We start from the raw sequence: 16,278 nt of genomic DNA on the forward strand, positions 1-16,278 counted from the left end.
GACAATTCCTCCCCTCTCCCCCATTAAGGATGTTAGAGCAGTAGAAGCATATTTCACTGAAGCAAATGTTGGATATGCAGTGACAGCACTATTGAATTATTGCTTGCTTTTCAAGCAAAGTAACTTTTTCTGAAATCACAAGATAATCTTTATCACAATTTAACTGAAATGAGTCCAACAAGCACTTCAAATCAGAGGATAGTTTAAATTTGAAAAGACCTCTACCATCATTGATTCCAATCATTATCATGGCACTGCCAAATCCACCATCAAACCATGACCCTAAGTGCCACATCTGCACTTTCCTGGGCAGCCTGTTCCAATGCTTGACAACCCTGTAGGTAAAGAACTGTTTCCTAATATCCATCTAAGCCTCCCCTGGTGCATCTTGAGCCTTGTCAGGTCACTTACTACCTGGGAGAAGGGGCTGACCCCTGCCTGGCTACAACCTCCTCTCAGGTAGCTATAGAGTGTGATAACATATCCCTGAGCCTCCTTTTTTAAGGTTTAACAGCCACAATTCCCACAGCTGCTCCTCACAGGACTCATGCTCCAGACCCTTCCCCAGCCATGTTACACTCCTCTGGACATGCTCCAGCACCTCAATGTCCTTCTTGCAGTGAAGGGCCCAAAACAGAATGGGGGATTCAAGGATAGGCCCCACCAATGTGAAGTACAGGGGCATGATCACTGCCCTGGTCCTGCTGTCTTAATCCCAGATATGTTCTCTTTATTGTGTATTAATAGTCCCTGGTTTTTTGTTTTGTTTTGTTTTGTTTTGTTTTTTTTGGCACGTTTTTAAAATTCGGCATAGTACAGAGTTGTTTGAAAGTGTCCTGTAATAGCTGTTTTACAGAGTTTCTCTGTGTTCATTCTGTCACCAAAATCAGACACAGAGCCTGAAACAACTTCAGAATCGCAAAGGGAATGCAAAACTAATTCACTTTTACTGCATGTTAAAATCACCACACTTTTTTTTTGTTACTAGCAACCACTAAACAAATGGGCCAGTGGAGTCTGCCAAATTCAATAAATAAGAATAAAGAAATTTACACTAAAGATTTTCCAGTAAAATAAGACTCCTTCAATTGTGATATATTTTGTGGATTCTTGCCGGTTTTCTCCCTTCCACAATGATAACCTTTTGGCGCTTACTCTAGGTAACCCTGTGAAATGTTGTTTACAATCACTTGCCCAAAGGCAGACATCAGTTAGGCAGGTACCACGAAATAAAAAAGCTGAAGAAAATGAAAAGGCAAGGAAGAGAGAAATGATTTACCTCCCCATCTGAAGCTGCAACACTATTTGGATACTCCAGTTACACTGCTGCTTCCCAGTTCTATTTTACCCTGCTTGAAACAGAAAAGTCAAGAGCATTTCAGTACTGGTTACTTACTCAATTGTGTTCCTGTCCACTTTTCCTGTCATATTAATGCCATAGAACTGCTGCATGGCAGCTATAGCTGATTGCATGGTTTCTGCAGAGCGCAACACCGACATTCGGGGGTCACTTGGTGGAAGGTAGCCATACTTTTGTAACCATACCTGCAATGACAAGCGTAATGGCTATTAAATAGAAATTAGAGATAAAGAAAATGCTCCCTAGTAATTAGTTGTATACCATACATAAAGAAGATTCTAATTCACCAAGTATATGTCCTGCTAGTTTGGGTGCTTGGGGTTTTTTTTATTTTATCTGCAGATAAGAAATTCTTTGGGGATTTTATTTCACTTTCTTTATTAAAGATTTTGTTGCTGTAAGACTTACAGAGATTTCTACCCAGAAGTCATCTCTCTTTATTATCTGAAACTGCCTGCTTCAATTATTTATTTAATGTATTTATTTATTTATTTGAAGCTACAATTTAAGCAGCTAACCCTGTCTCTAGGCATTTCACATAGTGTTTTAAGCAGACAAGATATAAATCTGCAATATATGCCACATACAATTGACTGCCCACGGGGCACATAATAATATTCACCATCTACAATAATAAATCCACAATAGCTCACTCATTTACACTAAATTGTTATTGTCTCTCAAAGAACATGAAAGAGAGGGTAGGGAAACATTCAGCTTTCTAAGAATAATATCAAAATCACATACTTATAGGCAAAGCAGGTTTCCAGGAGATAGAAAAGTAGCAGAGTCTGCCTTCACTTAGAGAAAACTCTCTGATAAGAGGAATTGCCTTTTAAAATCAAGATGGACTTAATGCCAAATGCTTATGCTCTTAATTGTGTAGAAGTGTGATGTTCAAATTACTGAAAGCTTTATGGATTAAAGACACTATCTTAAGAACCCTTGGACAAGCCCTCTGAAACCTGCTGTCCTCTTGAGGCAACATTTCATTAAAAAGTAGCTGCAGTTATCATGTTTCTATGTATTCTCAAAATCAAGACTATACAGAAAACAGTGAAAGACTTTTGAGGAAGTGAGGACACTGATATAGCTTTAAAAATGTCTTTTCCTTTGAGGGCTGGAAGTGCTCACTAGAATGAAAGGTACATATTTTGCCAATCTAAAAGACTCAGTTAAAATGTATTGTTGCAGTTTCACTCCCCCCAGTAACAAAATATTTGCAACCACATAAATCTGATCTTCTGTTCTTTAACAAAAAAAAAAAAAAATTGATTCAGCCACCTCTTTCAAACATATCACATCACAATTCACAGATTCTGAATCATTACATTAATGAACAGCATCCACTCACCACATCCTATAGTGTTTGTGGGCTCTCTCTGCCTCATACAACACTTCTGGGTTTTTACCTGTTTGTATGTACACTGTTTATATGCAGCCTAACACCAACCTATGTATCTATTTTCAGTTTTAAATTTATCTTGCTGACTCCACCAATTTAATTTTGCAGCAGGTTAACCACTGTTGTGGTGCACTCCCCTTTTATGAACACAGTGAAGATGATCACCTTGAATTAACTTATTATTATGGTTCACTTTGCTAACACCGAATGTGCTTTATAGGTGAACATTGGCTCAGTGTAAGTAAAAGATCAAACTGGAATTCAAGATTGTGGAAATCTTCAGGTTATGAGGTCAGATATTTCTAATTTAAACATGTTTACCTTAAACACACATTTACCTGTGCAGTTCACACACAAATTCAACAACCACAGAATCACAAAATCACTGAATACTCTGAGTTGGAAGAGACCCACAGGGAGCATCACATCCAGCCCTTAAGTGAATGGCTTGCAGGGATCACACCCACAATCTGTTTGTGAGCTCCACAAAACAGGGAAATACAACAGGACAGGGAGGTCTGGACAGGATTAAGACCCAGGCTAAAGTCCTTCATCTTCACACTATCTCTGTATACAGGAACCATTCAGAATAAGGAAATTTTGTTTAATAGATGGGAAAATGCTCTTATTTACAATATAAATGAATTGCTACCATCAGTACCTACATACAATGTTACATATTCATACCCTCTTACACTTTGCAGTTTTAAGGAAGAGCTTGTGTACCTTAAGCATGTGCAAGATTTGGGTAAGTACAGAAATAACTTTGTTTATGTGCCACTTTGCAGATGAAGCCTGTTCTTCCTCACATTATTGGAAGATAGCTCTGACAGGCCAGACAGAGCCTGAATGTTGGCAAGAGCAATGTACTAGGCAGAAACAAGATCATGGAATTAAGAAATAAATGTCTGACACAGAGTGGATTGATTCCAGCATAGTATGTACAATCTCTTTGCATTAATATTTACAATGCGTACATTTAATAATGGGGTTATTTTTATAGTCATGTTCTCGAGGCAACAATATCAAAACAAATAGTAAGGGAAGAAAAATAGTTCTGAGTAGCATGTCACAGTTATGTAAAATGGTGCCACCTTCTTGCCACCTTCTCAGCAAGAACTTGGTATGCAGAAACAGATCAGGGCTTTTTATGAAGCTCTCAGGTGCTAAGGGCAGACAAAATTGCTTGATAAGCTTGGGAGGTCACCTATCACCACACAAAACCATTCTCACTGCAGCAAAACTGAAGTCATAAGTATGGGGTTGCAAGTAAGAAGACTTGCCAGAAGTTAAACTTCCAGATATCTCAATTAGGAAAGATATTAATAGAGACAGAAAAAATATCTTGGGGACTACTGCTCATGGGAGAAGTGGGGCAGGGAGAACAAACAGGAATCTAGCGAGTGCCACTGCAGACACACTTGGCAGAAAAGGAAAAGAGAATTGGCTCAGAAACAGCAGGAAAGGACAGTATAGCCTTTATCTAAAAAGTCTTACATGCAAGGTAAGTACAGGATGCCTGAAAGCCACTCCCAATCACTGAATAAAGGAAGTAGACCACCTAGGTTTTCTCTCAGACTTCAAAATAGCATAGAAGACACAGCCAACATACTGGAAAGTCAGATGACACTCTAAAAGTTTCTTTTTGAAAATTCAGACAAATTGACCTTAGGCTGGTGAATGTTTGAGAGCTAGTAGCATTTAGTGCTACAAAATTCTTTACTCTGTCCTTATGAGTAAGGACAATGAAACAAGAAAAAAAGACAGAAAATCTGGTTCTGCAGTTTTCTGCAAGAAGAATAAAAACTTTTGAAGGACCTTGGCTAGGACTACCAGATATCTGAAATATGCACCTCAGATTTTATTTGTCATAGGCCAAGTGCAGTGAACTACAGAGGAGAAACTTAACTTGAAGCCCAGACTATATAGGTGGGCAAAACAGCAAACAGGAAAAGAAACAGTATGAGAAGGAGAATTAAAAAAAAAAAAAAAATCTTGGTCTTGTACTTTTGAGGAAAGCTATAAAATAAATTATACACAGAAGAATTTTCCCCTCCTCTCTAGTGAAATTAGACTTAGTCTGCCTTTAAGGTACTTCAGCAATGACAGTCTTGGCAAGCCTCATCCTGAGGAAATCTTTGGTCTTGGAACAAAAAATAGTGAAGTAGATCCCTCTAACATGCAACATCTTGGATGCCAATGGAATCCTTTGCACAGACTCCAAATAAGTTATATGTTTCATTCCTTTCTACAATTTAAGAAGATAAAATACTGCTACTTCAAGACAAGTTTTTGGGCAGGACTTTCTTGTCCGGCTGCAAAATGAGATCCATGGTATCTCTCAGGTAACCGCAGAAAAACACAGCTGGAATGCAATAGGTTCCACCATTTCCCTCTCTAGTACAGTGCTTTAGTATTCTACCACTGTGAAGCTTCCTTTAAAGTTGAATCCTTCTTACTATGACTTAATACTAATTTAAGCCTGTAACTTTTTATTTTACCTGCTATAGGTAAAGGGAACCAATTATGTCCCTTTGGAAGCAGCCTTTTATGTATTTGAACTTTCTGATGTCACTCTTTGTAATATTTTAAAAATGAACTAAAGAAACCTCTTTTGCTTAATCATATTTCATTATCTGCATTAACCTCCAGAGAACCTGAAGCTAAAATCTATCTTTACTAAGCATCTGTTTGCACTAGATTTCTATGTTAGTTCCGACTATTGGGCTATTAACAAACACTGGAGTTCAGCTGCAGTGTTAGGAGTAATTCAGAAGAATATGGACCAAATATTTCATTTTGGAGGAAAAACAAAAAATACCAGAAAAAACACAAATAAAATTACCCTAAAAATATTTGTATTCAATCACAGAACTTCAAGGCTTATGTCCTATTTGTTTATACATTTTAAAATTTTAAACCCACATTTTACACATTTCTTCCCACCAGAAAAGCTTTTTCAGTCTAATCCCACCTTCTGTTCTCATAATTGTAAAGAAAACGAGAAACAGAATCCACTGGTGATGAAATCTGTAGACATGACAGGAGTTTGCTGAGGACCTGACAGTTCTGCAGGCATCCATGGAACCTGTAAGTACTCAGCACATGAGCTCTATCACCTTCCAGATTTTGGATGTCATTGACTAGATACCTAGAGTTTGGGGTTTTTTAATGACATTATGAAAAAATCTTTTCATTTTAGTTTGTATCTGCTACTTATGCTGTGCTGTGTGGATCATCCGGCTATGGAACAGATAGAACTTTCTCACATGGCTGTATTTTTTTCTCCTCTAAAGAATAAAGAGTAGGCTAACTTAAAGTGTATTAAACACACCAAGGGATCTTAATCATTCAGATCTTTGCTAGTTTAGGAAGAAAGACTGATCTGAAAAACAGTATGTCGACACCAAACTCTTATTAAAAAAAAGAAAACTGATGTATTATCATTAAAGATTAAACAAGAATATTATTAAAATAATCAGAGTTTCAGAGAGATTACTTATTTCTAAGAGAGAAGAAAGCTTAGCAACAAATTATTAACATTCCTGGATGACAGTACATAGTATAAGCTACAATACAATTATGTTCTATGAACCTGAAGGTTTAGTAAATCAGTCTAGTAAAGCATAAATAAAAGCAGTTTCATAAATATCTTCAGTAGTGCAGCTGCATATAATTATTATTCATGTATTCCTATTCCTGTTTTAGATTTTATCTGCAAACAGAATTCCTATCTTTACTGAGTAAAACTGTGATATTTCATAATTTCAAAATATTTTGACTTCTGTTTTTTAATATATTTCCACCAAAGGCACTATAAGTGAAATTATTATAAGTGTCTGAGTAATTCAGATTTGTATTTTCAAAAAGCATACATTTATAATTCTAACTTACACAGATCACCCCAGGATTTAGTAGTTCAAGTGCTGATGTAATTTTGAACGGGATTGAAGGCTTTAACTATAGTAAGGATAAATAAGCTAGCTCTAGAATTAGTATCCATATGACCAAATTACTTCTTCACTTAGGTCAAATAATTGTGGCTAATGGTGTGGTTTAATTACAGATCCACCTATTGCAGCTAATACTGACTTTTCAGTGACATCTTGATAGACAGATAATCAGAAATAAACCAAAGTGTTTACACAGAGCATTATAGGAAATCTTCTGATGTCTTTCCTTCCTCTTGCCTCCAGTGCCACCAGTTCCTCATCAGTGGTGTTTTTTCTTCTTAACCGAATACACTGATGTGAATGGGTGTATGGTGCATGGCATACAGCTAGTAAGGAAAATACTTCCAAGAAAAAGCACACACAGTCCAGGAGAGTCTACCTAGTCTATCAGTAATGTCTACAGAATGAAAATAAGAATTATGATAGATAAAACAGGAGTTTAATGGTCACGATTAGTTTAGTACCCATGGCTTTGAGATAATTAATCCTTAACAATTAAAAAATCAGCTTGCATGTTCAGAGTACACTGAAGCTCACAAACAAATCAATTTCTTGTAAATTGTATAGTAGTTTGGAAAAGATCTTAAAATGAAGGAAGCATCTTCAGACCAAGAAGTGATCTTTTTTATTGCTTTGAACATGCCAGAAAGAAAAGGTCAAAACATCAACTTGCAAAATTTCGTTCTACATTGTCCTAAACTAGAAACCTATTTTTTTGTGAAATGTTGTGACAACCCCCCAAGAAACAAGTTACATGTGACACTGGAACATTCTTAGACACATTAATGATAGTAATCTTTACTGGGGATTTCAAAAATTGTAGCAGGGACATCATAATTCAGGCAAGTCTGTGGGATGTCTAGGTTGCAGCCTGCACTACAGTAAATACTTAGATACAGTTGACCTCAAAGTGGGTCACAGAAGAGAATAAATTTGGCTTCACTGGGTTCAGTGTTGCTGCAGCTAGTCAGTTCAAAATTAATTGAGGCACCTCCACTGTTCTATTATGTATCTGCCTATTGATTTTTCTGCATTCTAACTACAAAATAGATGTGAAACTGAACAATCTTACTATATTAGTCTCCAACAGTAGAAAACTAGATTTACTAACACATGATACTGCATGTCAGCAGAGAGGTGAAAATCTGGAATTTCCCCACTCACATGTATGGTGACAGAGATAATTTTAAAAGGGTACTCCTCTTCTCAGTGAGAGGCAGCTCAAGAATGAAGGCTCCAGCCCAAACCCAAAAGCTCTGCATTGTAAGTGACTTTGATTCAAACTCAGAGTCCAAGGAGTAACAAAAGTAAAAAGGCAAAATGTATTCAAACCTGTGTGCTTAGTTCCTCCTATTTGTAATTCAAGTTTAGTTTAAATATTCTAAATAATTTCCTTTACTGCCACATTAACACATGGGAAAATCAATGTAGCTCGAGAGCAGCAGAAGTGGGAGGTGTAAAAGAGCTGTCGGGAGCACCAGGCCAGAGCCATTTACAGATCCCAGGCAGATGGGAATCCACCAGTAAGCAGCAGATGTGGGGTCTGCATATAGCACTGTCCTTCAGCAACTGAAATATGCCTGGAACAGAGATTAGACACTACCCAGCTCCAATAGCAGAAGGTACATTGTTTATTCACTACTTCTACAGTCTGTGTGGAGAGTGAGTTAGTGGTATAACAACTCTGACACAAATCCCTGGCCTGGAAAGAAACCCTTGATCATTTCCTCCAACACATTTATAACTGACTTCAGAATGTGGACCTTGTTCATTAGTTGCTCAGGGAAATTTTGTTCAATCACTAATAGAAATCTTTGGTAAAGTCTGGCAGAGACCCAGACCAGTGGAAATACTTCTGTAAATAATACTTCTAGTAGATGTAAATACTCAATCATACAGCTCATGTTAAAGGACTCTGTCTCTGCATCTTACTAGAATTTCTACAGCTTCTAGAAAAGTATTAAGTGCTCTGCAGGGATAAGAATGCTGTATTGAATATTCTGGCTGAATTTGTCCTAACTGGTCCCAAAAAGCTAAAAAAAATAAAAGAAACTTCTAAGGTCATGGGGATGAATAAGGCACTAGAGCATCACTCCTATGAAGAAAGACTGAGAGAGCTGTGACTTTTCAGCTTAGAGAAGAAAAGGCTCCAGGGGTATCTTATCTATGTACACAAATATCTGAAAGGAGGGAGCAGAGAAGATGGAGTCAGGCCCTTTTCCACAGTGCCCAGTAACATGGCCAGAGGTTATGGGTACAAACTGAAACACGTGAAATTACAGTCTAAGGAAACACTTTTTTACTGTGTACTGGCAACAGGTTGCCCACAGATGTAATGGTTCCTCCGTTCTTGGAGATACTCAAAAGCCATCTGGATATGGTCCTGGAAGAGGGTTGGACAGGGCTCTCTTTCTACAATATCTGTTCAATAACACCTTTGGTTTATGAATTTCAAACTAACAAAGAACATAGGTGCAACATTGCAACTTTCTGCCTGATAGCTAAGCAATTGTATACATTTAGAAAGAATTGTTGTCTATTTTTTTGATAACCATAATATTGTGGGGAATGGAGATTACCCACAAGATTCCATAACCTCCAGTTCCTTTAAGACTCAAACCTTTTACTTTTTTTGCCCCTTTCTGTCACTCTTTGTGTATCTTCTGAGAAGTTATTAATGCATTCCTACTTGGAACATTCTTGATCTTTTCTGGGTTCAGATTTTTCTTTTTCTTTTATGGTTCCCTGCAACTCATTATATGTAGCCATGGAGTTCATTCAGATGCCTGGATCCCAGAAAACCACTGACTAGATCACGGTGATAGGCATATAACAAAAACTATGATGAGCCTGGAGTCAGGGCAATTCTGGTTGAACCAAAGGCCTATGAGGTGTTCCTTGGGAAATCATCACTCACTTCTCATTAGTAAAAATTAGTGATGCCTCCCAACATTCCTCTTCAAAACATTGCAAGTATTTACACAAGGCTTTGAACCTATTAATTAATATATAAATGCAACTGTTGTTTGGTGATATATCAAAAAAGGCAAGAGTTCCCCGTGAGCCTTTCATCACATTCCAGAAGATCACCCCATCTTGCCATTGCCTTGGTATTAATCTTTGACCCCTAGAGCTTTGCAATACCTCACTTGCACACTGATTATTTTCATTGAATCCAAATATATATTGATGTCATAACTTTGACTATGCTTAGCATCACAATATTTTAGGGCACAGTTTTTTATTCTTATAAAAAAGGCAAGTAGGGAACTGAAAAACTACTAGGGAAATAGAATTTCCTGCTTAGATCCTACAGCTTAGTATTGCTTGAACTTTTGTTTCTTTTGGTTTAGATTTCTCAAGAGAAAGCCTATCTCTCCTCGGACACATATTCTAAACAATCAAAGCAATGCATTTCCTCATGAATCCATGAGGACTGCCTCACTGCTTCAATCTCCATCCTACTAGCAGGAAAGTCTCCATGTGGCTGGCACTAGCTGGAAATGACCACATTTTTTAGGCTCTGAGAATATCATTGCAGGCAACCGTGTACTTCAAAGGGGAGGTGTGCACGTCACTAAAACTTAAAAAAAATATGTTTTTTCCTCATAGGCTATAAAATCATTAGCAGCAGCAGCAGCACCAGAAAGAGAAACTTTATACTACTGTAAGAGTAAAGAAGTCTTGGTTGTTTGGTATGCCTGTCTTATATGGCGCTAATGTAAATTACATGCCGTGATGTAAACCAAAACAAAAACAAAACCAGCAGTGTATTGACCAAAAATAATGATCACTTTCCTTTTTATATATCCCAATAGGCTGTTTCAAATAATTTTACTAAAGTACCAAAACTTTGTTCTAAAACATTTATGTAGGAAACCAACAGATGGTAGTGTGTTACCTTAAAACGGCTTGTGGGAAGGTAGACCATTGTAAAGAAAAGAAAAGGTAAATCTACAAAATTCCTTTGGGGAAATGATTAGTCAAACCATATTTGGCTCTTGGTATTTGAATCCATTAGATAAAATAACTTTACTATTATAATTTATGCAGCTTTAATTTACAACACTGAAGTAGATGAAATGCAATGTAAACATCTAAAGGAAATGTGACTTGAGCAAACTTTTTTTATCCATCTTGCCTTTATTTAATATTCTTCATTATAAAAGGTTTTTCTCATTTTATAAACATAAGAAACATATTCTGAACCACTGAAACATCCACTAAATATCTACATAAATGTTTACTGAATAGATATCAATAATATGAATAGTCTTATATTATGGGTTAAACTAAAATTGCATTAAAGCAAAAGAACAGAAATGCAACAGCACAATGAATGTTTTTGTTGATTTATACTTCATAGGTTTTTTACTACACCTTTATAAATAAGATTGCATGTAATTTCGTACTTTACCACACATAAGCAGTGTTTAAAAGTTTGTCTGTAGAAAACCCACTGGCTATGCCAAAGTCAAGAATAAAGCTGCCCTCAGTGGTAACAGGAGGTATTTAACTGAATCAATTAGTTCCTGTACTTGGATGAATATCACTTTTATTTCCTTCTATGTATTTTTAAGCAATTAATGATGTTATGACTGTTAGCAACATAAACTTTAGCACAGTATGTTTGTTTACCACAGTCAAAAGATATTTTAAATGTAAATATATAAATATATGCTATATCCACTTGTAACTTGAACATATTATTTTTTTTTCTTCTGCTTTTCAAAGTCAGATATGTAAAATGCAAAATTTCAGATCCTGCACTTCCTTGCTGGACACCATTGCATATTTTAGAAATACTTCCTTTTTCAACTGGTCTAAGATTTATGACATTTACAGTACTGTTATAGCTTTTTGAAAAATCTGATTTATATTTTCCTGCAGAAATCTGTAGATAGAAGATGAACGTGGATTTTGTAAATACATAAAATTGATGTATGATAGCAGTTTGTCATTTCCCAGGGAGAGATGACAAGACAATGTAATGAACAAAAATGGTAATTCTGTCTTTCCCAAATTATTTTATTTGGTCCACAGGGCGGAATGAAAACAAAACAGAAGTAAATACTACAACAGAACATTTAAAATAAAAACCTCATCTGCAAGGAGGCCAGGGAGCCAATAAAAAAGGAAGTAAATTTCCTGAATTGTATGATTTCTTCATGAGGAAGATGGACAACATTCCAGTTCAGCCACTTTTTTGCAAGGAACACAGTCAGTTCAGCTACGTCATGAGTGTATCTGATCAGAGGTCTCAATGCTGAAAAGGCAGTACAGAAAATAGCTTGTCTTCTATCCCATACTATTTTGGTTTCTGACTGATACCCCAGTTTTGAAAATGCTGGCCCTGTAGAAGTTTCCATGGGATATTGATCTATTATTAATGTTTCCCACTTTCATTTCCAACACTTCTTCAGAAAATGCCTGTGGGAGATGCCTCTGCCACAGGGAGGGCAGGGATCAATCAGAACCTAGTGCTGCCCTTTATATATGCTTGCTTCTAATGATTCTCTGTGATAGTTTATGCAAATTACACCTGTCTATGTTTTCCTCTGGTACGTGTGGTTCAAATAGAGCCACATAGTGTCCTATAGCTAAAAAGGTAACAAAAATACTGGGTAAACATTTTTACCGTTTTTTACTCATCTTCAGCAATGATCACATATCTTTCATTGATCCTGTTCTAGCATGGATCAAAATAGATGAATACAGTTGATTTTCTGTACAGAGTTAAAATCTTATGCAGCAAGAAAAGGTGAATTCAGTACTGGAATTTTTTAGCTTTTGACTACTGCCAATGATATTAAGTTGAAGGAAAAAAACCAGAAAGTATAGAGAAAACTATCTCACTTGCTATAATAAAGACATAAATTCCAAGGTAAAATATTTATTTTCCTTGAAACAATGTCTGTGTAAATTAGTGTCAGAATATGACCAACTCAGGCTTGCTGTATTAGCCTCCTATTTTCATAAAGACAAAAAGATCCTTATACATCATTTGATGTCTATTTTGCTTGCAATACACTAACTCACCAGCTGTTTGTAAGCCTCCTGCAAGTAGCAGAAAAACTGAATATATTTCAGTACATCTGCAACTCTCCTTTTTATGTCATCTTCTAAATTCTATTTTTGTTAAAGGGCAGAATTACAAAAATAGAAGGGGGGAAGGGGAAGTGGTAGATTGATTCATGTGAGGGATGTGACAAGGTGATTCCTGCAGGCAGAAAGGGACGTAGAGTAATTGCTTCAAAGCAAGCCACAGGATTATCTTTTATTAGCTCCCCTATGGGCTGTGGTCATGTGTTTTGCAATTTTAAAATGTAGTAGAACAATTTCAGCTTTGCTTAATTAGGACCTGATGCTGTGAATCCCTGAGTGCTCTCAGTAGCCATAGGTTCAGATGGATGCTTACAGCACTCAGCACTCAGCTCAACTCAATCAAGTATCACTACCAACCAACAACAAGATTAGGATTTATCCATACTTTTAGATTATATATATATATATATATTATTATTAAAAAGAAAAAAACTTGCTTAAAGAAAATAATTTACTTACATTCATCACTGGTAATATTTGCAAAGTTCACATATTTTAGAAGTTGGGGTTTTTTTTATAAATATACTGGTTTTCTAGCTCAAACATGCAAATAGAATCACAATTGCAGAAAAGGCCAGGAAAAATTATATGGTATGTTTTTCTGTTTTCTCCTTCCAAAAGATGTGGTCTTCCATGAAATTAAGTAACCTAGTAAATTTTGAAAATTACATTTGCAATTAATAATTATCACAGGTCCTGTGTTCTCATAGCAATGCCATTAGTATCTTAATCCTGTGAATACAATATTAAGCATCCCTAGCAGCAGTTTATTTGATATCAATTTGTTTTTAGTTCAATCTATGTTTTTTAGACTTGGTCTACCATAAACTAGAGGCAAAATTAGACCTTGTTTTACCCCTTCAGCAATTAAATCCAAATTCCCAAAAGTGTGCATACATTTTTTAGAGGTTCAAAGTGCAAGTGAGAACAGATTTTAAGTATTATAGACAAGGGTGTTTACAACAGTTTATCACTGTATGCATATCTATGTTTCAGAGAAAAATTAAACTTTTTATTTTTCAGTTTTGGTCTTAGACACAAGAAAAAATATTTTAATATAGTAATTAAGTAAACAATTGCTAATCAACAATCTGAATATTGTATTGCTCAGCTTCTAATGGAAGGGAAAAACCTTAGGAAAAAGGAGCAGTGTAAGTTCTTCTGTACTGAAAAAAACCAAACAAAAACAAAAACAAAACAAAACAAAACAAAACAAAATAAAACAAAACAAAAAAACCCAAAAAAACAAAAAAAAAAACCCCGACAAAATATAAACCCAAAAAACCACCAAAAATTCACCTAAAATCCAACACAAAAAATAAGGAAAAACAAAGTTTAAAAGAGAGAAAACAGAGTCAGGGACCAAATGAATCCTGAATTTTGCAAATATCAAGCTCTTCTACAGATTAGGGTACCTCAGAAGTGCAATTAAGGAACCCACAAAACCTGCAGCCTGTGACCCATATACAATGACCAAAAACTTTCAGATATTCAGATTCTGATCGATGTGACATCAGCTGTTTAGGATTCAATGTTCTAGTCCATTCTATCCCAAATCAGAACAGATTCACATGATATTTCCAACTGAGATCTTCCAGTAAGTAGTGGACATCATGGAAGAAGTATTCTCATGCTGTTGTGCTGTTTTTCTGTATGACAGCTAAAGTAGAACTAAGTTTAGAAACTTGGCTATGCTTTTTAAATTTCTACAGATAAGAGATAACAGTATGTTTTCACACTGTTTAAAAGCGATGATTGCATGATAAACATCTGCAGTATAAATCCTATTTTTATCAAGAGCTACTTCCTTACTCACCTTAAAATTCTGCAATTAACCATCATCATACCTACTCTCAGGTTAATTTTTTTAATATATATTTGCTTTCTTCCAATCTAAGGAATATTCAGTTTGAGAAAATTCACATTTATTCAATCAGTTAAATGTTGATTTTTAAAAAGCAATTTTCACATCTAAGTTTATTGTCTGCTTCAACTGATCCACATTACTTATTGAAAATATAAACTGAATTCAGTTTAGTTTTTCTTATTCTTAAGGCTGATCCTATTCTTGAATGCAACAATATTAATACAGAACCTTACAAAATTACATTTCCATACTCAAATTTCTTTTCACCCTTTTCTATAATTCTGTCTTTTCTTGATGAATCACATTCTGAAAATGAGTTCTCAGAACCTTACAAAGCATATGCAAGAATACAGTAACAGAATATCTTAATGGTATCAAAATATTCAGGATTTTAGAATTGTTTTTAAATGGCCTAGCATTTTTCTTTTGTAGCACACTGAATGGCTGTTTTTGCTGAGCTGTCTAAAACATTGCCCAACTCACTTCTCTCAGTGTCTACAATTAATTTAGAAATCTGCAATGTGTGTGAAGAGTTCAAATGATCCTCTCTAGCAGGCATTACCCCATCAGCACTGAATTTCACCCGTCACCCTCAATAAATTGACAGCCATTCACTCCAACCCACACATGCTGAGAACTGAACTACAGGACTCAGCAAATAACTTCTCCCTGTCTCTTTCTCTCTCTATATCCCTCTCTCTCTCCATTCAAAATCTCACCATAAGCTTCTCAACAAAGTCTTGAAAGGTTAAGTGGCTAATTGAATAAGTTTCAAAGTTTTAAGAAATTTTCTTTTCACTAGGAAGATGAAAATCGGGATGGAGTGTATTTTCCCTAAATGGCGTGTATTATTGCAAAGTAGAATTAGTTCAGGGAAGCCTTATAACCTTTACTATGGAAGCAGGATGATCAACAGTCATCTGTGAGAAAAAGGTTTCACATAATTTTCCTCCTAGAATTAACGATCTCCTCAGAGATAATATTTTTTCATGAAGAGGAGGATCTGACAGGGCACTGGTACAATCACCACGGCAGTAGCTATTAGATTTTAATTTTTAGATATCATGATCTAGAAATCACCAGTTTGTCTTCTGTGCCTGTTCACTTTATCTCATTCCAACAAAACACATGAGGCTGTGACAGCAAAGAAGTAAAGGTTTCCATAAGAAAAAGCTGTGTTTATTTAAAAGCAATATCATCACAAGATTTTGGGAGGTCTGGCATTTGAAACCTCCAGGGGACAGTGGAGAAGCCTTCGTGAAAAAAACCAGGACATAAGTCTGCAGAGGGACGAGTATAGACCAGTCTGGGACTGGAAGGATCTGCAAAAGATTCATGTGGTTTTAGTGAGCACTGAACTGCTTTGTAGGGAAAGGGGTCTGAGAGAAACAGACCAAAGTCTGCCACTGAGGCCTCTGAAGGTGTATTGGATCAGAAGCTGTCTACATAAATGACTTTATTGTGCACACAAGGCCTAGACAGGTAGAATATATGTACACAACCTTTCAAACTTAATCAAGGCCGATTTTTCTGACATATGATGAAAAAAATATTAGTTAAAATTTGCTCGCAGATTCAAAATGAGCTA

General features: G+C 36.0%; 1 protein-coding gene across 1 annotated transcript in view; it reads right to left on the reverse strand.

The window, feature by feature from the left end:
* The window catches only part of MMP16 (matrix metallopeptidase 16), a 163,636-nt gene that overhangs the window by 81,922 nt on the left and 65,436 nt on the right, over positions 1 to 16,278 (reverse strand). Inside the window, exon 2 of the mRNA XM_030970356.1 lies at positions 1,397 to 1,545. Coding sequence (XP_030826216.1) covers positions 1,397 to 1,545 — 149 coding nt within the window. The remainder of the gene's footprint in view (positions 1 to 1,396; positions 1,546 to 16,278) is intronic.

This window comes from Camarhynchus parvulus, chromosome 2 (assembly GCF_901933205.1).
Source record: "Camarhynchus parvulus chromosome 2, STF_HiC, whole genome shotgun sequence".
NCBI lineage: Eukaryota > Metazoa > Chordata > Aves > Passeriformes > Thraupidae > Camarhynchus > Camarhynchus parvulus.